General features: G+C 46.1%; 1 protein-coding gene across 1 annotated transcript in view; it reads right to left on the bottom strand.

The window, feature by feature from the left end:
* Positions 1-1,000: 1,000 nt before the first annotated feature.
* LOC115083730 (oocyte zinc finger protein XlCOF6-like) overlaps positions 1,001-23,829 on the bottom strand; it is a 35,321-nt gene continuing 12,492 nt past the window's right edge. The window contains exon 4 of the mRNA XM_029587720.1: positions 1,001-3,883. Within this exon, the coding sequence (XP_029443580.1) occupies positions 2,277-3,883 (1,607 nt within the window). The 3' untranslated portion in view covers positions 1,001-2,276. The remainder of the gene's footprint in view (positions 3,884-23,829) is intronic.

Genomic DNA, 23,829 nt, shown 5'->3' on the forward strand with positions numbered 1-23,829 from the left:
ATAAACCATTAGCTGCGGAGACCTGGGAATAAGCAGCAAGGAATGATCTGCTCTTCGGGATCTGCTTGGTGACCTGGACGAGCTACTGCCAGAGGCAGGGTGTTGAGCTCGATGGCCTCCGATCTATCCCGATATGGCACATCTTATGTTCTTAGCTGGTTAAACCCAATAAAGATACTCACTGCACAGTGCAATTCTGCAAATATTTTAAGCAAAATCTTGCATGGCAATGTTGGAATAAATTCGAAAATATATTCATCTTGAGCAGGTTGAAGCTTCCTGCCCAGGAGACAGACAACTCCATCCACTCCAGCAGTTTTTAACCATTGTTTTGAGAGAGGGAAAGGGGTGAGGGAGACAGGGAAGGATGGTGCGTGAGAGAGGAGGAGGGTAAGAGAAAGTAACATAAAAACCCGTGTTTTGATGGCCCCAATATAAAACACCTCCCTTCCCCTTACAAGACCATCACCACCAATATCCCTTCCCGATCCTCTTCCCTCTCCCCCACTGCAGTGTGCAGTCGACAAACCTCTCTGCCCTACTTCCTCACCCTTCTACCTCACCCCATTTATCTTCCCCATCCCCCACTCCTTTCACTCGTCCTCACAATCCCCTTTTCCTCTTATGGCCTTATCACCCCAATCCAGTTTGTGTTCTTCACCCCCCCCTTCTCCCTCCTACTCCCCTCACTCTCAGCCTCTTCTACCCTCTATATAGCACCAGCATCCCTCCCCACCCAAGCCCTTCTACAATTTCCTACGATTCTCACCGGCCTCTTTTCTTCCCCCATCTAATTTCTCAATGCTACTCTGTCCTTTCCCCCTCTCCCAGGAGCCTAAATCCTGTTACCAGCAGAGCAAAAAACGTCTCTTTCCCTAGTCTTGCCTCTTATCTCCCGTGGTGGTATGCAAAACTCGCTGGGGTCGAGAGTCGGCAGGATAAAGTGGAGACTTCAGCAGCTCTGGAGCCAGGATGGAAGAATTCAGCAGCTTGAGAGGGCTGTGTGGGCTGGCTGCACCAATCAGGCAGATTCAGATCACTTTATTGGCAGGGCAATTTTACATGTGCTTGCAAAAGTAACGTACAAACTAATTAAAAGAAACGGGGATGAAAAGAAAGGAATAAAGTTACAAAATAACAGCAAAACTAAAATTACAGGATACAAAAACTTACAACAAATCTCAGGTTCTGCAGTGATTAAAAGCCGCATTATTGGTGTGAGTTAAACACTTTTCTCATTCTATGCTATCTCCCCACCCCATACGTGGACTGGGTATTGAGTGCCTGTTTCTTTTTTTCTTTCTATATTCTCTTTTCTTTTATATGTGCCCGATTTCTTGCTCGGGGCCAGACTGCTTGATTAATGTATTTGAAAAATTAAAGAAATAATAATAACAGAACAAGCTGTAAAAAAAAAAAAAAAAAAAGCTACTTATTTTCCAGGTTTGAGTTTTGTTTAGACAATTAATTGCTTTATGAGCAGGGTGCAGAAAAGAAGAAACACACAGACACAGGTTTTAAAGCTCTCCCTATGCGCCAAATGCACGGTGCCTTCTTCCCACCATAAATGGCAGGTCAGTGCGCGCTGGGCTGAGAGCCTGAAAGCAAGCAGACAGAAACCAGCAACAGTCGCATCCTGATGCAGTCGATCCTGTTGTGTCGCCTCTGATTGGCTGCTACCTGATGAGTCATCACTCTAACCCTGCTGACAGAATGCATGCTGGAGGGACGTCCTGCTCAGACAAATCAAAATGGTGTGGTTGTTAGAACAACTCGGCCATCCAGTCACCTAGCCCAAAACTAGCCCAACTTGCAGAAATTATTTTTTCCCTACACAAAAGCAACAAAATAAAAAAGCTAGCCAAATTGGGCATGAAACAGACCAACCTGGCAACCATGCATGGCCTATAAATACAGCGAGGTTCTGAAGTTCACCAGAAGATTCAGTGCTATCGCTACCACCATCATTAGCTCTAGAGGTTAGAAGAAGGGTGGGCACATTTTTATTGAGGGCAATGTGCAGTCAATGTGAATTACCTATTTGCTTCTTCACATGCTTCAATAGTAGATGTCACGTGACTGAGATTAGGCTAAATATTGTACAACAGGATCATCACGTGAAGGTTCTCTACATGATTTACAAAGAGTTAAAGTATTCCATTTATTCCATCTAAATATTCTCTCACTCCTAGAAGCCTGTGTGGAGCCCTTGATGCGTTTTCAGAAATGATTTCCAACTGAAGCTTTTAATCATAGTGAATATGTGTATATGGGTTCTATATTGTGTGACTCATTTGGTGCTTTTTTAGTCGAGATTTCTGCCCAAAGCTTTTACCACACTCAGAGCATGTAAATGGTTTGTCTCCTGTGTGGATCATTTCATGCCTTTTCAGTTCTGATTTCCAAATGAAGCTTTTATCACATTCGGAGCATGCAAATGGTTTCTCTCCCGAGTGGATCCTTTCATGCCTTTTCATTTCTGATTTCCAAATGAAGCTTTTATCACACTTATTGCATGTAAATGATTTCTCTCCAGTGTGGATCCTTTGGTGCATTCTCAGATTTGATTTACAACTGTAGCTTTTATCACACTCCGTGCATGTAAACGGTTTCTCTCCAGAGTGGATCCTTTCATGCATTTTCAGTTTTGATTTACAACTGTAGCTTTTATCACACTCTGTGCATGTAAATGGTTTCTCTCCCGAGTGGATCATTTCGTGGATTTTCAGTTTGGGTTTATAACTGTAGCTTTTATCACACTCTGTGCATTTAAATGGTTTCTCTCCAGTGTGGATGTTTTCATGTCTTTTCAGTTGCCATTTCCAACAGAAGCTTTTTTCACACTCAGTACATCTAAATGGTTTATCTCCTGCATGCATCCTTTCATGCTTTTTCAGTTTGGATTTACAAATGAAGCTTTTATCACACTCTATGCATGTAAATGGTTTCTCTCCTGTGTGGATCCTTTCATGTATTTTCAACTCGGATTTCCAACTGAAACTTCTATCACACACAGTACATACAAATGGTTTCTCTCCTGTGTGGATCCTTTCATGTCTTTTCAATTCCGATTTCCAAATGAAGCTTTTATCACACACAGTACAAGTGATTGGATTTGCTCTGGTGTGAATTATTTCATGCTGTTTTGATTCTGATTTCCAACTAAAGCCGTTCTCACACTCAGAACATGTCAATGGGTTGAAGCTGAGGTGGATCCATTTATGTGTTTTCCGTTCTGATTTTGTATCAAAACCTTTATCACACTCAGTAGAGGTGAATGTTTTTTCTCCCTTGTGGTTTATTTGGTGGTGTTGCAGATGAAATTGCTGACCAAAGCCTTTATTACACACAATACATGTGAATGATTTCTCTTTTATATGGATCAATTCATGAATTTTCAGTTTAGATTTAGAACTGAAGCTTTTATCACACTCAGTGCATGTAAATGGTTTCTCGCCCGTGTGGATCCTTTCGTGCATTTTTAGGTTTGATTTAGAACTGAAGCTTTTACTACACTCAGTGCATGTAAATGGTTTCTCTCCTGTGTGGATCCTTTCATGAATTTTTAGGTTTGATTTAGAACTGAAGCTTTTGTTACACTTAAAGCATGTAAATGATTGCTTCAGTGTGCGACTCTTTTCATGGTTTTTCAGTTCTGATTGCTGTGTACTTAGTTCACAGGAAGTTACATGCTGAGTGGAGTCTCCTGCTAGATTTCTCAGCCTTTCCTCTGGCTTGCTCTGATTCCAGCAGCTTTTCTCCCAATCACAACATGGGCAGGTAACAGCTCCATCTTTCTGAGATACAGTTTTATTCACTTCCAGATGTTTACAGGGTTCCTCAGGTTCACTCCCCTCGTGCCTTCTCTTGCACTTATCGCTCTCTGGATAAGAAAATAAAGTACAGACATTACTTAATATGAGGGCAACTCACAGTAATAATGTTCAGGGTTTTCCCAGCATTAACACACCTCAGAGGGAATAGGAGTGTAAAGCTTAAGAACATAAGAAATTGCCATGCTGGGTCAGACCAAGGGTCCATCAAGCCCAGCATCCTGTTTCCAATAGAGGCCAAACCAGGCTACAAGTACTTGGCACGAACCCAAACACTTAAGTCTATTCTATGTTACTGTTGCTAGTAATAGCAGTGGCTATTTTCTAAGTCAACTTAATTAATAGCAGGTAATAGACTTCTCCTCTAAGAACTTATCCAATCCTTCATTTTGGTCACCCTTCTCCATACTTTCTCCAATGCAGCTATATCTATGAAGCCGAGGATTGAACATCTCATCATCAGGTGTATAAAATTCTAAGAATGTTGTTTTATGTAACTTACACAAAACAAAAATTACTTTGTAAGTTAAATTAAATAGCCCTTTATGATTTTCAGCACTTAATTCAAAATATTAATGGAGGTATTCAATTACAGCTACCGTTGACCTTGGAAATGCAATCAGTGCTTTACTGTAATCATAGACCTCACCTGAAAGTCCTTCAAAAATAGGATAACAGTGAGCTTTTTTAAATTTTAAATTATATTTTTGGGTATTTTTGTCACATTTGCAATCAGAAGTACTTATCACAGGTATGACTTTTAGATGTCTCCTTTAAATGAAGCTGTCTCCAAGTGATAATCAATATTCCACTATCAAAACTCAACACATACAGCTGAAACAGATAATTTTCGAAACACGGATCCACGTCAGGTTTTGATAGCTGAATGTTGAATATCACCTAAGGAATGCTTCATTGAAAGAGTCAGGCACCTGTAGTGATATTAGGGGCCTAGCAGGAAAAAGTAGTGTGCACAGAGCAATCAGATCCCTTGGTAATGTATAAGACCTAGAAAGCAAAAGGACAGTGTGCTGTCAGGTCCTTGTGATGGTGGTTGAGGTAGAGCAGGCAAAAGAAGTGTGGGCTTTCAGGCTCCTGTAGTGGTGTTGGAAACTAGCAGGCAGAATGAGTGTGCACAGAGCAGTCAGGCCCCTATGGTGGTGTTTGGGGCATGACAGACAAAAGGAGTGTGTGCTGTCAGGCCCCTATGGTGGTATTTACATAGTAACATAATAATGATGGCAAATAAAGACTAAATGGTCCATCTAGTCTGCCCAAAAATGTGCTTATGGCAGTACATAAGAACATAAAATTTGCCATACTAGGTCAGATCAAAAGTCCATCAAGCCCAGTATCCTGTTTCCAACATTGGCCAATCCAGGTCACAAGTACTTAGTAGGATCCCAAGGAGTAGAGAGATCCCAAGCTGCTTATCTAAGCAGTGGATTTCCCCAAGTCTACCTTAATAATGAAGAAATTACTTACCTGATAATTCTGATTTCCTTACTGTAGACAGATGGACTCAGGACCAATGGGTTTATGCTCCTCTGCCAGCAGATGAAGACAGAGTCAGATTTCAAAGCTGACATCACCCTAGTTACACCCCTACAGTGACCTCAGCCCTTCAGTGTGCTCTTCAAAACCACTGTGGACATTCTAACGAAAAAAAAACTTGATTAAAAACGGATAACCGTAACTGTACTCAACCAAACAAACACTGAACCCCAGTAAGATTACAGATTCCCTGATCTAGGGACTGGATAACGTAATCTCTTGGGATCAATATCAACTCCATGGGCAAATCCTTGGCACCGCTCTTGGGCAGCCGTGGACGGGATGCTGAGTCCATCTGTCTACACTAAGGAAAACAAAATTATCAGGTAAGTAATTTCCTCATTTCCTAGCATGTAGCTAGATGGACTCAGGACCAATGGGATGCAGAAAAGCTACTCCTATTTGGGGCGAGAGGCTGCCTGCGATCTGGTTAACACCGCCCTTGCAAAGGCTGTGTCCTCTCGGGCCTGAATGTCCAGGCAACAGAACTGGAGAAGGTGTGCAAGGAGGACCATGTCGCTGGTCAGCAGATGTCGATGGGAGACAGCAATCTAGCTTCCGCCCATGAAACCGCCTGAGCCCTAGTGGAATGAGCTTTAACCTGAGAAGATAATGGCTTTCTTGCCTGCACATAGGCTCCTGTGACCACTTCCTTAATCCAGCGAGCTATGGTAGCCCAAGAAGCTGGTTCTCCCTGCTTCCTTCCACAATGAAGGCCAAACAGGCAGTCCGTCTTTCGGACCAGTTCTGAAACTTCCAGATACCACACCAAAAGTCTACTGACATTCAAATGGTGGAGGAGGTGGTATTCTTCCGTGTCCTTGTGCTTATCTAGGGAAATGGATGGATTCAAATGAAACTCCAAGACTTCCTTGGGCAAGAAGGATGGAACGGTATAAAGCATAACGCTCATGGGGTCATTTGGAAGAACGTTTCCTGACACGATAATGCCTGTAGTTCAGAGATGCAACATACCAAGCATATAGCCACCAGGAATACCATTTTCAGGGTTAATAAATGCAAGGAAAGACTGCACAGCAGCCGAAAGGAAGGCCCTGCCAAATTTCCAATACTAGATTAAGATTCCACAAGGGAACCGGCCACCATAGGGATGGCTGGAGGTGCTTCACCCTTTCAGAAAATGGACCATGTCCGGATGAGCCAACAGGCGGGGTCTATTCACACCTCACCCCTGAAACAGGAGAGCGCCGCTACCTGGACCTTCAAGAAGTTAAGGGTCAAACCTTTTTCAAGCTGTCCTGCAAAAATTCCAGAATTAGTGGGATTTTGACCATCCGAGGGGAAACACAGTGTTCCTCCCACCAGGCCTCAAACACTCTCCAGACCCGCACAAACGCTAAGGAGGTAGAGAACTTCCACGCGCGGAGTAAGGTGGCAATTATTGCCGCTGAATATCCTCGCTTCATCAGGCGAGCCCTCTCAAGGGCCAGACCATAAGACAGAATCGAGTCAGATCCTTGTGAAGGACCGGTCCCTGCTGTAGCAGGTCCCTGTATGGTGGGAGGCACGGGGGGAGGGGGGGTGTCTCCACTAGGAGTCTCGACACGTCCGCATACCACGGACACCTGGGCCAATCTGGAGCTACTAGTAGGACTAATCCCCTGCGGTGCTCAATTCTGCGAATGACCCTGCCTAGGAGAGGCCACGGAGGGAAGGCGTATAGCAGCTCATCTTCTGGCCAGGTCTGAACCAGAATGTCAATCCCCAGGGTCAACTGATCTCTCCTGCGACTGAAGAACTGGGAAGCCTTTGCATTGTGAGATGCAGCTAGTAGGTCGATGGACGGGAGGACCCAGCTGTAAGGTTTTGGCCGACAACGCCCATTCTTCTGGATCCAGACTCTCCCTGCTTAGAAAGTCTGCTCTGACGTTGTCTTTTGCTGCGTTGTGGGAGGCTGAGATCATCTGTAGATGTACATCTGTAGATGTAGCATACTTCCTGTGACACTTGTTGGCTTCTGGTTCCACCCTGGCGGTTGATGTAGGCTACAGTTGTTGCGTTGTCTGACATTACGTGGACCGCTTGACCCTGGAGTATGTGGCTGAATTATAAATATGCCAATCTGACTGCCTGGGCTTCCAGGCGGTTTATATGCCAGATGGCCTCTTCCTTGGTCCAACGCCCCTGGGCCATCAATTCCTGACAGTGAACTCCCCAGCCCTGAAGGCTCGCGTCATCGTGAGGACCAGCCAGTTTGGAGGGGACAGGGTTACACCTCTGCCCAGATGAGCTTCCTGCAGCCACCACTGGAGCAGAGAGCATACTTCCATTGGTAAGGGGAGGCGAATCAAATAATCTTGAGACTACGAGTTTCAATGTGACAGCAGGGAGAGTTGAAGTGGTCGCATGAAGCCCTCATCCATGGCACTACGTCCAGTGTTGACGCCATCAAGCCAAGGACTTGAAGATAGCTCTACACAGTCGGGTGTATCGTGTTCATCAACAGATGCACTTGGGACATCAACTTCCTTATCTGCATGGTCTGAAGGAAGACCTTGCACTGCTTGTTGAAGAACCAGACTCCCAGATATTCCAAGGACTGGGAGGGTTTGAGACTGCATTTGTCCAGGTTTATGACCCAACTGGGTTCCTGAAGCAAGGAGGTCACCCTGTTGGTCAAGCAAAGACTCTCTTCCATGGACTTTGCCCGGATCAACCAGTCGTCCAAGTACGGGTGTACCAGGATTCCCCCTTTTCTCAATGCTGCTGCTACAACCAGGCTAAAGAGCAATGCCCGGAACTGATAATGGCAACCAAGTACCGCAAAGCTTAGGAAACGTTGATGTTCTTTCTGGATTGGAATATGTAGGTAGGCCTCAGATAGGTCCAGGGAAGTTAGGAACTCTCCTGATTGTACGGCCATTATCACAGATTGTAGGGTTTCCATGCAGAATTTAATCACCCGTAGATGTCGGTTGATGCTCTTGAGGTCCAGGATGGGGCGAAAGGAACCTTCTTTTTTGGGAACGATGAAATAACACCCGTATTTTCCTGGGGTGCAGGTACTGGGATTATAGCCCTCATCCTGAGGAGCCTTAACAGGGTAGTCTCCATTGCCTGCTTCTTGTGCTGGAGTGGAAAGGAGATAATATGAATACATCCCGAGAAGTGCTGCGAAATTCCAGCACAAATCTTTCTCGTATGACCTCCAGTACCCATTTGTCCGACGTAATCTCGACCCACTGTTGGTAGAAGAGGTACAGTCGACCCACTATCTCCTGTTCCAAGGGTGGGTCAGCAAAACTTCAATGGTAGGTTTGGGACGAACCTGAACCCGAGCCTGACCCTCTCTTGGGCTGCCGACACCCAAGAAATGAGGCCTCCCCAAAAAAACCGTGTCCTCTGACATGTCGAGTTTCTGTAGGGGCAAAAGTGTTGGGAGCTCCTGCATTGTCTCCTCATGGTAGAGGGGCACTTTAACTGCTTTCTTTTATCTTCTGGTAGCCAGGCTACTAGAGATTCGCCCCATTTTCTGGCCAGCTTTTCCAATTTACGTCCGAAGAGAAGTGATCCTTTAAAGGGCATCTTTGTAAGATTTGCCTTGGAGGTTACATCTGCTGACCAATTCCGCAGCCATAGCTGTCTTCTGGTCATCACCACTGAGGCTATTCCTCTGGCCGAGGTACGGACTAGGTCCAAGTCCGCATCAGCTAAAAAGGCGGAAGTGGGTTCCATAATCGCTCTGGAATTCACCCCCAAATCATCCACCTCCCGAAAGAGGAACAGGCACAAACAAACTACCAGGGCACAACAGGAAGCAATCTGTAAGGTCATTGCTATTGCATCAAAGGCCTGTTTAAGGATGGACTCCATCCACCTATCGAGCGCATCCTTTAAGGCCGCTCCTCCCTCCACTGGGATAGTTGTTCTCTTAGAATAAACCAGGGTTCTGAAGGACAATTTTCTCAGTGGAGGGAGTGGGCAGTGCAGTGCCTCAGGGATCTGTACTTGGACCCGTGCTTTTCAATATATTTATAAATGATCTGGAAAGGAATACACAATTGAGTTAATCAAATTTGCAGATGATACAAAATTGTTCAGAGTAGTTAAATCACAAGCAGATTGTGATAAATTGCAGGAAGACCTTGTGAGACTGGAAAATTGGGCATCCAAATGGCAGATGAAATTTAATGTGGATAAGTGCAAGGTTATGCATATAGGGAAAAATAACCCATTCTATAGTTACACAATGTTGGGTTCCATATTAGGTGCTACAACCCAAGAAAGAGATCTAGGTGTCATAGTGGATAACACATTGAAATCGTCGGTGCAGTGTGCTGCGGCAGTCAAAAAAGCAAACAGAATATTTATTAGGAAGGGAATGGTGAATAAAATGGAAAATGTCATAATGCCTCTGTATCGCTCCGTGGTGAGACTGCACCTTGAATACTGTGTACAATTCTGGTCGCCACATCTCAAAAAAAGATATAATTGCGATGAGAAGGTACAGAGAAGGGCGACCAAAATGATAAAGGGGATGGAACAGCTCCCCTATGAGGAAAGACTAAAGAGGTTAGGACTTTTCAGCTTGGAGAAGAGACGACTGAGGGGAGATATGATAGAGGTGTTTAAAATCATGAGAGGTCTAGAACGGATTATGTGAATCAGTTATTTACTCTTTTGGATAATAGAAAGACTAGGGGGCACTCCATGAAGTTAGCATGGGGCACATTTAAAACTAAACTGAGAAAATTCTTCTTCACTCAATGCACAATTAAACTCTGGAATTTGTTGCCAGAGGATGTGGTTTGTGCAGTTAGTGTAGCTGGGTTTAAAAAAAAGGATTGGATAAGTTCTCGGAGAAGTCCATTACCTGCTATTAATCAAGTTTACTTAGGGAATAGCCACTGCTATTACTAGCATCAGTAACATGGGATTGGCCATCACCGCCATGCTCTGCTTCCTGCACCCGCTGCCTTTCAGCTGCTTCAGCAGCAAAGTCCATGCCGGAAACCGGCTACCGGACCAAGGCTCACCTCTGCGGGATCTCAGAAATCACCTCAGGAATTCTCAACTGAGGGAGGGACCATTAGGTATCACCGCAGGAGAGCAGGGCTCGAGGTCTCTCCAATTTAAAAGTAGAATTTCTTCTTCCAAAAGGTACAGCGATGCCCATAGGGAAAGCATGCCCACATCTGCTAGAGACAGAGAAATTCTGAAGGGCTGAGGTCACTGCAGGGGTTATCTAGGGTGACATTAGCTTTGAAACCTGACTCCGTCTCCATCTGCTGGCAGGGGGGCATAAACCCTTTGGTCCTGAGTCCATCTGGCTACACGCTAGGAAATGGTTTATGGACTTTTCTTCCAGGAACTGTCAACGAATTCCAGAGCTTAATTATGCGTTGAGTAAAAAAATACTCTCTTATTAGTTTTAAATGTATTACCTTAGTCTTTGTTCATTTTGAAAGAGTAAACAATTGTTTCGCATTATTTTATAGACCTCTATCATATCTCCCCTCAGCCGTCTCTTCTCCAAGCTGAAAAGTCCTAACCTCTTTAGACTTTCATCATAAGGGAATTGTTCCATCCCCTTTATCATCTTGGTCGCCCTTCTCTGAACCTTTTTCTAATTCTGCTCTATCTTTTTTGAGATGTGGTGACCAGAACTGCACATAATACTCAAGATGAGGTGAGGTCGCACCTCTCTGTGCAAGTTATCCCCATGCGTTCTGTTAAGCGTAATAGCTGCCGCTCTGTGCAGGTTACCCCCCTGCAGTAATGTTTCACCATCCCTTTTCTTCAAGCCTTGTTCTATGCCCTTTTGAATTCATTAACTTTTTCTTGTCTTCACCACCTCTTCTGGGAGGGCATTCCAGGCATCCACCATCCTCTTTGTGAAGAAATACTTCCTAATATTGGTTCAGAAACACAGGTCTGAGGTAAATTGTACTCAGATAGCACTAGTAGAGCATTCCTTTCAGATCCTAAAACAAGAGATATATGAGCATGGTAATGATGTCATGAAAGAAATGGGCTGGCAACGTGATTACTGGAATCCGTACCTCTATGAGGGTAATTAAGTTCCAAATGATGGGCATTAATTGCACTTTTGCAACTTTTTTTTTCCCCCAGCTCTACTCTAGAGAGGAGGGGTTACTGCTTTCTGAACGTAATGAATATCTGAGCAGCATTCATCTTCCCCAGGTGACAAAAAAAATGCAAAACAAGAGATGGATCACACTAGATGAGATTCAAATGACAGTGAAACAGCCGCCTAATGGTAAATGCCCTGGCCCTGATGGCTATCACCTGGATATTTATAAAATAATTTTTTCCCAAATAGGACCTATTTTACATAAAGATTTTCAGTATTTACAGGTGAATCCTAATTGTCCCCATAGAATGACGGGTGCTACTATTGTGGTGATTTGTACAAAAGGTAAAGACGCCTTGGAACCTACCATCCCATTTCATTGCTTAATGCTGACAGCAAGATTCTCTCTAAATGACTGCAAATACGACTGGAAAAAATGCTAGATATTATACACCCTGATCAAACAGGCTTTGTCAGGGGAAGGCAATCCTCAGCAAATACCAGGAGGGTTTTTTTTTTTAAACATATGGCGTTGGCTGGAAGAGGTGCAGGATCTGGGGTTACAGTAGCATTAGATGTGGAAAAGGCCTTCAATTGCCTGCATTAGTCATTTCTTTTTGGCTATTTTTGGAAAATATGGGCCAGACCCTCAATTTGTTGCATGGTTGAGGGGATTATATGCTCATCCAGAAGCTAGGGTTCTGACCAGTATGGGTCTATCGGATCCTTTTATAATTCTGAGAGTTACTAGGCAGGGTTGCCCACTACTCTTGTCTCTTCTATCTCAGCTCTGGAGTATTTACCAAGGCAGGATCGTCTAATAGCTGGATTCAAATATGATAGCAGAACAACATACAATTCTGCTTTATGCAGACGATGTTCTTTTATTTTTGACGGACCTCAGGACTACAGTCCCCAGACTGCTGGAAGTCTTGGCTGAGTATGGCAGAGCTTCTGGTTATAAAATTAATCATCAAATATCGGAAATTCTCCTGCTGCATCAAGGATCGGTGGGGGAAGGACATAAAGCTACTTTGCCCTTTCAACAGGCTAAAGATGGACCTCGTTACTTGGGAAATGTTATTCCTTATCACTGGAGGCACAGATACAAACTGAACTATGCTCCTGTGGTCAGTAAGCTGCAAGCTGATTTAAAAGAATGGAATGACCTGTTGCACTCATGGGTGAAGAGAACAGGAGTATTAAAAACAAACGTTGTGCCAAGATTGATTTGTGTGTTTCAACAAGTTTTAATTCCTCTTTGGAGAGCCATATTTCAAAATGTATATGGAGGGTTAAGACCCCCTAGGATTAAACTGGCAACTGAAGAGGGAGGAAGCTGCTTCCTAAGCTGCAGGGCTACCACGGGACTGCAAGTTCAGGCTGTATTAATGGGGGGGCTTGCTCGGGGATCCTGCTTCAGCATGGTTTGCCCTGGAGTGTGGAACAGCAGAGGGATTGGACCTCATCAATTTGCTTTTTCTTCCTCAAACATCATCTGCAGGGGTCCAAAAGGTGGCCAGATCCGACCATGTGATAGCCCACGTGTTGAAAGGGTGGAGGGAAGTGTGAATATATCTGCAGCTTCCCGAGGGGGAGGGGTCCTGTCATTAGATTCCTTGCTTAGCTGTAATCCAAGCCTTTACACACACACCTTTAATAGCGAAACGCAGGCATGGTGGGACGCAGGTCTTAGGCATATAGGGCAGATCTGGGAAAATGCAGGATGGGTGTCTTTTGACCACTTCCAATCGGACTATGGTATAAATCTGACATCCTTATGTGCTCTCTGACAAAATGAGAGAGGTCATTCAAAAACTGGAAAGTGCCGACTGGGTCCAGTGACTACTCTCCGCTTCTTAACACGCATTTTGTGATGGTGTGACTCTATTTTCCCTCTTTAACATGTGCAGGACCAGGCATTTAGCTTGGTCCACCTTAAATCCCACAGAGAGCTCTGCGGGAGGGGAATAAGATTCTGAGCTCAGCTGGGATCCGGAGGCCTCCATGTCTCCAGGAGTAGGAGCTCCTGACCCTCTGTGAGAAGTGTGCTGCGAGTTTACTGCACAGGTAGGAAGCTACTGTTGGGAGTATTTTCTGTTTATTGTTAATAAAAGTGGAAATTGCGTGAGAACAGGCTGGATGGAGTCAGTGTGGTTCCCGCTCATGCCCACCAGATGTCGCTCAGTCATCCTGACACATGGTGACAGGTTAAGGACTCTCTCAACGCAAGGCACAGAAGGAAAGAAAAACAAACAAACCGAGTCTCCTGGGAAGACTGTAAAAAGAAAGTTTGTTGGGTGTGGCCTGCCAAAACATTTGGAGGCACAGCAGCGGTCTTGGAAGTGTGCACAAGAGCAGAGAAGTAAAAGCAGTGGAAAACTGGGTGGCTCAGGGAGCAAAGCAGAAAAGGGAAAAAAAAAAAAAGGTCTGGCTACAGTAAAACCAGGACTGGACTCAGTACAGCTGGAAGGGGAGAGCGCGCCTCAGCTAACCAAGTCACCTGTCTGCTCTACCCTTAAAAGGGCCACTGCTTCGGAGGAAGCTGGAAGCAGCTGATTTTAGTGCAGGTTCTGACTGGCAAGAGCCCACTGAGAAGCGCGCAGGGGGAACCCAAGAGTGTCCTGGGGAACCAGATGGTCCGGGAAGCGCGCTGGGTTCAGGTTACAGACCGCCTGGCAGAGATAAAGAGGGAAGGAAGGGGAGCACAGCGGCTTCACTAAGTCCCAAGACTGCAGCACTACCCCTTCAGAAGAAAGAGCTGAAAGCTTACGGTAGGAGCTTCACAGCCTGGCCTGGAAAACCCAACACAGACTGCATAGAAAGGGGCAATACAGAAAGGCCTGCTGGATGCAGCACTGATCGACCTGTGGAAGGCAGCGTAGAAAGGCCCCCAGAAGTAAAGCCAAGGGAGGGCTCAGGGCCATCTGGAGGCTGCGAGGAGGCCCCGGCAGCCGTTCGAGCCACGGGGCAGGTGCTTTTCCCTCCAGAACGACAAAGCTGCAAAGGAAGAGAACAGCAGCAGTGGGGCTGGAGCCAGGGGAAAGCCTGTGAACGGTGTGAGAAGGGAGCCTGAAGGGAAACCAGTGCTCAACTCCGCGGGAACGGATGGCAGAAGGAGAAGCCTAACTTGCCAAGAGACACAGCTGCAAGCCAGAGGAGAGGAGAGGAGTCGGCTGACGGAACTTGCAGCGACCGTGACTGGGGTGCAGAATGGGTCGTGGCGGAGCTTCGGAGAGTGGCCTGAAGTTGGCGATCCAGGTGACCCTGGGGGTGGCCGTGCAGCATGGCCTGTGGAAAGCCAACTGGCCGCAGGAAGCCAGCATGGAGGACCCAGACAGAGGGGCAACAGAGAGCCCTGAGAAAGGGGGTGTGGAGACACCAAGTGAGAGCAACTGCAGAGGAGCAATGCATGGCGCTACAGAGGAGCCAAAGAGTGGCGTGGTTGAGAGCAAGGAAGCAGCCTCTGCAGAACAGCCAGAGGGAGGCGCTGCAGACTGGTCAAAGACAGGCATTACCGGGAGCCTGAGGGGGGTCGCTGTGGAGGAATGGAGCCACGGCCAGGAGCAAGCCAAGGCTCGGGAACGGGAGGCCAGCAATGCTGAGCTGCATACACCTCAGGGAGAACAGTGCTCTAAAGAGAGAGGAGGCAGTCCCTGCAGACCCGGGGAGAGTCTGAGGAAGGAATTGGACTCATTACACAGACACTACGAGGGGGGCAGAAGACGAGGTGACCAAACTCCCGCCCACAAAGCAGCCCGGAGTGAGGCACTGGCTGCAGAATGCGGGCAAACCCAGGTGATGGCAGATAAGCAGATCCGGGAACCGGAGAATGCGCTGCAGGATGTACAGAAACGCATGTCTGACTTGAAGGAAAAGGGCAAGCGGATGCGACGTCAGTTCCTGGCACTGATGAGCCAGGATGCACTGGAAGGAAGTGCCCGGCTAAGGAAGCTGTGGGAACCAGGCTTGAGTGGGCCCAAGGACAGCCCATGGGTGCTAAAGCTGAAGTCAGAACAGCAAAATGTACTGGGAATTTTAAAAAATTAGCCAAAAGGCTGGAGAGATCCGCTCTGCCCTTTGGACACCACGAAAGGTGGTTTGAACAGACTGCAGGTGACTGGAATTAAGATCAAGGAAGCGGAGGCACTGCCAGTAAAATGCAAGGGATAAACGGGTGGCACAGACCATTTTACAAGGCAGATGTTAGCCGCTGAAAGAAGAAGATAAACCTTGACCTATAAACAGGAAGCCAGCCCTGAAGGGAAGCTGGATACTCAGGACGCTGAAAGAGAAACCTGCCAAGAAAGGAGGTGGAAACGGGGAACGTTCCTCTGAGGTAGCCGGGACGAGAAGCCTGCTGGTCTCGGGAATCAGGGGGCCTGCTGAGCGTCACTTCCAGGACTCTTCAGCAGAAGAGCTCCAGGGTTAGGAAGAGGATCGGGGAGGCTAAGAGCTTCCGGGAAAGAAAGCCAAGCAGAAGTGAAAGTGCAAGAGCAGCGCCGGAGAGAAGTCACAAGAGTGGAACTCAGAGGACGGACTCTGGGTGGACACTGGCGATAGTGCCAGCTGGGGTAACCCTAACAGGTGGGGGGAGGGGACCCTGGAGCCCCGACACCCCCCCCCCCCATCCCCCCCAAGCCTAGCTGGCAGGAGGCCAGGTGAGCAGGAGTGGGGTTGTGTGGAACTTCCCTGGATGGGATCCAGGGGCAGTAATAACACTCGGACTGACGGGTCCAAGCTTGGGGGGGGGGGGGGGGGGGGCGGTGTGTGAGGGAGTGACCCTAAGTCTCCTCTTTAACCTGTGCGGGACCAGGCAAATTTAGCCTGGGAGTGGATTAAGATCATGGAAGAGCTCCAGCAGAAGCGCGCCCTTCCCCAGAAAGTCTCCAAGAAGCAGCCGCACCGCTCCGACTTCTCTCTTGCGCGCCTCCTCGCGACGCGCAGGCTCAGCGGCACCGGATCCGCCGAGCGGCAGCAGGCCAAATTGGGGGGGAAAGGGGGGGGGGGAATGCTTCACGCCAATACGTCGGCATTCGGGGGCCCCCTTGCCGGCACATCCTGACAAGGGCTGTGAGGTCAGACAGGAGTCGCCGGAGAGACCTCCCCGAGAATCCTCAGGCTTCCACGGACTTTAACGAGCCACCGGGCTCCGGGAGGGCTAACTGAGTAGGAAGTGTGGCCATTCGTGGGAAATACTCCATTTGGGGAGGCGAGGGGAGAGCAAGGTGGAGAAAGGAACTCACCAGACATCGTTTCTCCAATCCCCTCGGAGAGCAGCTCCAGCAGGCCCCGAGGGAAATGGGGAGCACAGCCCTGGGGAAGCACAAGAGTAAGCAGCTCTCTTATTTTTATTTGAAGCACATAACATTTCACAATAAACACTATTTGCTTTTGTTTGTTAAACAATTGCTTAAGCACATCATAATAAACACTGTATTTTAAACATTTGCATAATAAACATGAACCAACATCATATTATTTCTGCATTCTTATTTATTTAACATTTTTCTATACTGAACTTCATGACAAGCTTCATATCAGGCCGGTTTACATCAAACTTAGGGGTTAACTTAACATACCTTAGACCAACATGTACAAACAGTTCTTTAATGCCCCCCCCCCCCCCCCCGCTCCCTCCCCTCCCTAACGTACCGTGCTGGGATGAAGTAATAGATTTTTTTTTTTAATTTATACTTTATTGATTGTTCAAACAAGTTGCAAATCCAACAATACTGTGTTCAACAGAGTAACTGTCAACAATAAACAATACTCAATAAACATTAAGCAATACGACTGTCATCACTTCGTGTCTTGCAATGCTACTTCAGTTGACCACGTCCAACGGTCAGCAATCGCTGCACGTTGTCTGCTCAGTCCCGGTACACTCCCTAACCCTCCCCCCTCCAACACTTAACTGGCATTCAATGATAGGAAAAGATATAAAGGGGAAAGAGCCGTAGCCCTACCAGAGACAACTTGTTCAGTGGTGATAATAATAGGCCTTCGGATTAATCGCATCAGAGGAAGCACAACATCACAATTAAGGAATAAGAAGAGAGAATACAGGATATATAATACAGAGAGAAACCATAATATAAAGATCAGCCGATGATTCAAAAGCCATAGAGCAGGGGCACCAGATCAAGAGTAGGATCCTCCGTGTCGTCGGGATAACCAGCGCTCCAAAGGTGCCCATATCTGTGCAGTCCCCTGTGTGCTATACCGGTGTGGAGGTTCCATAAGTTATGCAATCTCCGACTAATACTATCCGCAGAGGGTAGATCGCTCGATTTTCACAGCTTAGCTAACTCGCACCGGGCTCCAGTTATGATAAGGCGTACTAATTTCCAGTGGGTTGGGGATATGTCTACTGGTAAATTCAAAAGGGCGAACTCTGATTCCAGCGTAAGTGGGGTCTCTATAAATTTGGGTTATAGTTTGCGTAATATCGGCCCAAAAGGTAGCTACTCGAGGACAGGACCACCACATATGATAAAATGTTCCTACATGTCCACACCCCTTCCAACATAAAAGGCTCGCAGAAGGTTTAAATTTATGTACCCAAGCAGGAGGTAGGTACCACCGTAGCAATACTTTATAGCAATTTTCAGCTAATGGAGTAAATTGGGAGCTTTGCTTGGTAGCCGCATAGACATCGCTCCATAGGTCCTCAGTGGCTAATCGACTAATGTCCACCTCCCATGCCTTCATACAGGCCGGTTTTAGGCTAGGGTCCTTATTTACTAAGTTATAAGATCGAGATATTCCCTTATTTAAGGAATCTGCGCGCTCACACCGGTGCTCAAAGTGGGTTTTCCCCAATGCTAAGTCTTTATGAATCCCCTCCGTATGGAAGAGATGGCGAAGCTGTAAGTAAGCAAAGACATCTGTCGAGGGCAACTGGTATTGTTCCTGTAATTTGGGAAAGGGGAATCATGTGTTCTTCCACCCAAATTTTCCCCAGGCCGTCAATACCATTTGTGTCCCATGTTCTGAGGGATTTCACCTGACCCCCTTTATATAAAAGAGCATTAGCAACAATACTGGAGCTATAAAAGTACTTCCTGTCTCCCACATAGTGAGAGTGGTTTGGACCGACAGAGGGGTATGTTGTAATGGAGTCCACGCCTCCCGGGGTAACCATATAAGCGTGCGGAGTGGCATTATACTCACCAAGAACTGTTCGACATCTCCCCATTGCTTTTTCTCCCCCTTTCGATGCCAGTCAAATACCGCCCGGAGCTGAGCCGCTGCATAATTCCATTGTATATTGGGAATGCCCAGCCCCCCCCCCCCCCCCCCCCCATCTTTGGGCAAAACATTACCAGTTGGGATACCTGCGGGGGCCGGCGTCGCCAGATATAGGAAAAGATCTTCCGTTGCCATTGTTTTAGGATTGCATTAGATATATGTATGAGGGGGAGAATCAAAATGGCCGCGGTCAGAGAGGTTGTGCGTTGAGGAACTCTCTTGGTTTGGATTTCCTCGAAGATATGCCCCATACAAAGCGAAAGGGCAAGCTCCGGGTGGAAACCCCGACCACCCCGACTCAAACCCTTTCTCAAATGAATATTGAGAACTTTTTCGCGCCGACGGCAAACTCGACCCCAGAGGGGAGATCCGCTGCAGCGTCGGGCGGGGAGCTTGGGCGGACGCCGCTGGATATGATGACATCTTTGAATCCCCGGGGGCTCCCAAAACACCTTCACCTCCCCGAGCTGACCCGATGCAGGATCCGGGACTGGACACCCGACCAGAGATGCCGAGTGATTCTCAGCCCCTCGGGAGGGAACCTTCAGAGGAGGAACGGCTTGCCGATGCAGTCGGGGGAGAAAGTTCACCGCAGCACACGGAACAGCTTTTGCTGGTATCGAGTACAAAGAGAGACCGGGAACTGAACCAGACAGCTTCTTCACATCTGGAGGTGGAAGGACTTTCGGCGAACTCAGTTTTGGGGAAGGAATGCCGGAATGAAAGTGGGGTAAGAGCTGTTTCTTTCATTCCAACTGAGAAAAATTTTCAAAATGTGACTCTAGAAACTGTATGGAGGACGCTCACTTCCTTGGAATCCGCTATTGGAAATTTAACAAAGATCATGACAGACACTCAACAACATGTTTGCCAAAGAGAACCCTTATTAACAACACATTCAAATAAGATACAAGAACTGGAAAAACAAGTAGCACAGATACAAACAACACAGAATACCCTTATACAAGGTGAACTGATCAATACCAGGAAAATTGGAAATCTGGAAAACGAACTGAGAGCAAGAAATTTAAGGATCTTAAATTTCCCACATATTGCTCTAATTTCACCATTAGAGCAATTTAAGAAGTATCTGTTGGAAACTCTGATGATATCAAAAGAAGTAATACCAACTATTACAAAAATGTATTTCATTAAAACAGAGAGAAAGGAAGGACAATGTAATCGACCTCCTAACTTTGAAGCTGGAAATTTAACAGAATTTCTTGAACAGCCTTCGGAAGAACAGATAGATTATTGTGGGACGTTGTCAGTAAGTTTCTCATTAGTCTCTGAGAGAGACAGATTTTGAAACTTTTTTTGAGACATAGAGAAAAAAAGCATTTGGGGTATAAGTTATGGATGTTTCCAGACTTGACGAAAACAACTCAGCAGAGAAGAAAAATATTTTTGGCTATGTGTCAGGAGGCCAGGGATATAGGTGCGCAGATTACCATACGATATCCCTGTAAATGCATTCTTAGATTAAATAATGTGAGATATATTTTCTTTGATCTTTCACAGTTGAGAATATTCCTAGATACACACTCTTTAGGTAATCAAAGCTCTACTTGAAACTTGGTTTTGGGATTAAAATGTATAATTGCCATCCCTCTCTTGATTTCCTAAATATATTCTACAAATATATTCCCATTTCTTAATGATCTCCCCTAATTTCCTTATAATGGGTTGGATTTAAGGTTGTAATATATGCCTAAGTTTTTTGAATAAGTTATGGATATACCTGTGAAAAATTGCTGGTTTTTGTTGTTTCCTATGTTATTCCTAAAGACCCTTGTATTGATATGCGTTTATTGCTATCAAAAATTGTTTGAAAATGCAATAAAAAAATTAAAAAAAAAAGATATATGTATGGAAGAGATTGAAATAAATATCCCAACCTAGGGAGAATATTCATTTTGATGGAGGCTATGCGGCCAAACCATGAGAGATAGAGGCCAGACCAACGGTCTAGGTCCTGAAAGATCTTATTGACTAGTGGGGGATAATTTAACCGAAAGAGATCACTAGGATTCTTGTTGATGTATACCCCCAAACATTTAATTTTCTGGGGCACCCAATGGAAGGGAATCAACGACTTAATTCATGGATCTGGTCTGCAGGTACGGAAAAATTTAAAATCTCAGATTTCTCCACGTTTAATTTAAAGCCAGATACCTCGCCAAAGTTCTGCAGTTCAGTTAAGGTTGCAGCCAGCATAGAAGCTGGGTTGGTAAGGGAAAACAGAACATCATCTGCAAACATTGACATCTTATAATTTTTATCTCCCAGCATGATGCCCTGAATGTGAGAATTCTTGCGAACTCTGGTGGCCAAAGTTTCCAAAAATAAAGCGAAAAATGGAGAAAGGGGACATCCTTGTCTTTTGCGGCATCGGATGGAGAAGGCCTCGGAATATGTTCCATTTACTTTCATCCTAGCTTGAGGGGCTGTATATAATTGCTGCAGACCATTTAAGAATTTCGGACCAAAATTGAATTTCCTCAGGGTGCTAAAAAGAAATGGCCAGTGGACCATATTGAAGGCCTTCTCCTCATCGACCGACAGTACAACAGTCGGTATATCTTTGTCCTGAACCCACCATATTAGGTCTACAATCTTGCAGACATTGTCCGCTGCCATCCTACTGGGAATGAAGCCCACTTGGTCTGTGTAGACTAGTCGACCCAGAATTCTATTAAGGTGAGATGCTATCATTTTAGCAAGAAGCTTAAGGTCAATATTTATGAGTGAAATCGGTTGTACGACCCCCAATTAGTTAGGTCACGTCCCAGCTTACCAAGAATAGTAATTCCAGCTGTATTGGCTCCCTCTCCCATTTGATTCCCATCCCATAAGTAGTTAAAGAATTCTTGTAGAGGGGTTATTAATACTGGGGCGAACTTTTTGTAAAACGAGGGAGTGTACCCATCGAGCCCTGGGGCTTTGTTGGCCTTGAGGCTCCTAATGGCCTCGACAATTTCATCCTGCGAGATCTCTCGCTCCAAGTACTCCCTATCCTCCTCCGACAGACAGGGAAGATCTACATCTTGTAGATATGCTGCGATTTGTTCTGTACTAATGGTGGGATTATCGGTATAGAGATCCCCATAGAACTGTTGAAATCTGTGTCTTATGTCGGGAGGAGACTTAAGGAAACTCCCATCGGAACTACGAATCTTAGTAATCTGTGACTGGGTTTGCTTATGTTTCAGATAATGAGCTAAGAGTCTCCCCAACCAGTTACCCCATTCAAATTTCTCTTGGGTCAGCAAGGCTAATTGGGCCCTCAATTCGGCCAGTGCTTGCAACTCTTCTCTTGTTTTCTGCAACTGGGCATATACTGGCTTAGCCAATGGTCTACGATGTTGCTCCGACAGTTTGGCGATAGTGTCAATCAGGTCTCTTTTCAGTTTCTCCTTTAGTTTTTTGAGTTGGGCACCCCTAGAAATCAAGCATCCCCTTAACACTACTTTCAAACAGTCCCATATAACCCTAGGGTCTCCCTCATTAACATTGAGGTAGGATATGATTTCCTCTTCCAGTTTTTTACAGAAGGTATCATCTCCAAGGAGTGAATCATTTAACCTCCACGGGTGGAAACCGGCTCCTGCTGCCATTGCCCCCATATCTAGACTAACTAAAGCGTGGTCAGACCAGGTTATGGAGTTAATATACGCCCTCTGGGCCCGTCTGTGTAATGTTTTATCAGTCAAGATATAATCAATTCTCGAATAAGATTGATGTGGCGGGGAGAAGAATGTATAATGTTTGACACTTGGGTGTATTTGACACCACACATCCTCTAGTTCCCATCTGGTAATGAGGGACTTGAGCTTCTTTCTGGGTTTCCCTGCTCCCGTTATGTTCCCTCCCGAGTTATCAACTTGTGGGCAAAGTGTGAGATTGAAGTCCCCCATTATTAATAAAGACCCTTCCGCTTCCTGGGTGAGTAGCTGATCCATAGAGTCCCAGAAACTCAGTGGATTTGTATTGGGGGCATATACATTCAACAGAGAGAACAGCTCTCCTTGATATTCAAATTTAACCAATAGATATCACCCTTCTGGGTCTTCAATATGAGATTTAATGACAGTCATACCCTTGCTTAAACAGGACACATACCCCAGCATATTTGTGATTTTTAGTCACTGGGGAGAAGAATCGGTAGGCAAACATGGGCCTCTGTAATAAGTGCTCATAGCGCCGTCTCAGATGGGTCTCTTGCAAGCAGATAATCCCTGCAGGAGAGTTACGTAAATCCTGCTTCAAGAGATGGCGCTTGCGCGGGATGTTAAGCCCCTTGACATTTAATGATACAAATTTAAGAGCCATAGGTTACAGGGCTATAAAATGAGTGACTGAGTCCACATGCTCCTTTCTCCTGATCTCAATAGTTCCCTCCCAAAATATCCCCCCTTCTAAGGTGATGCGATCTACAAAAGGCGCCTGACTTCTCTTAAATCCATTGCAGCCACTGACCACCAAGAAATCTTGGCTTTCCTGCGTGTGCAGGTGTAGGGGCTCTGTGCGGCCCCGGTAGCGAAATAGTCTAGCCCCTTACACCATTTACCTCCTCATCCCATCATCTCGATCCCCCCCCCCCCCCTTCGCAACAAAAAAACCCCTTTCCTTACAACAGTTCAACTTATATAATCGGCAGTTACCAAAACTTTACCTCCTGAAAGAACGTAACCCCTGCCGCCATACCAAATTATCAATTAGAATAGAAAACACTCCATTCATGTATTTTTAGAGCTCACAAAGGTCCACCGGGGATCCAGTTCAGCCCAGTCCTTCTTGTGTCCCAGTATTACAGGAAGCCTCCTGTCTCCGCAGTCTTCTGCCCCCTTTTTCAACAGCGCGGTGCTTCTGGGCGGCCTTCGCTCTCTGCTACAGTGGACTGAGGGAACAGGGAGACCCGCAGCGGCTAAGATAGCTGCCGCTTCATCCGGGGTAGTTGCACATGAAGCAATGCCCTGAATGGTCACGGATATCCCTACCGGGAAGAGCCATTTGTAGCGAAGACTTTCTTTTCTTAACACGGAGGTAATCGGGCTGTAGGACTGTCGGCGCTTCAATGTTCCGGGTGAGAGATCTGGGAGAACTGAAACGGTCACGCCTTTCCATTGCCAT

This window comes from Rhinatrema bivittatum, chromosome 2, assembly GCF_901001135.1.
Source record: "Rhinatrema bivittatum chromosome 2, aRhiBiv1.1, whole genome shotgun sequence".
Taxonomy (NCBI): Eukaryota; Metazoa; Chordata; class Amphibia; order Gymnophiona; family Rhinatrematidae; genus Rhinatrema; species Rhinatrema bivittatum.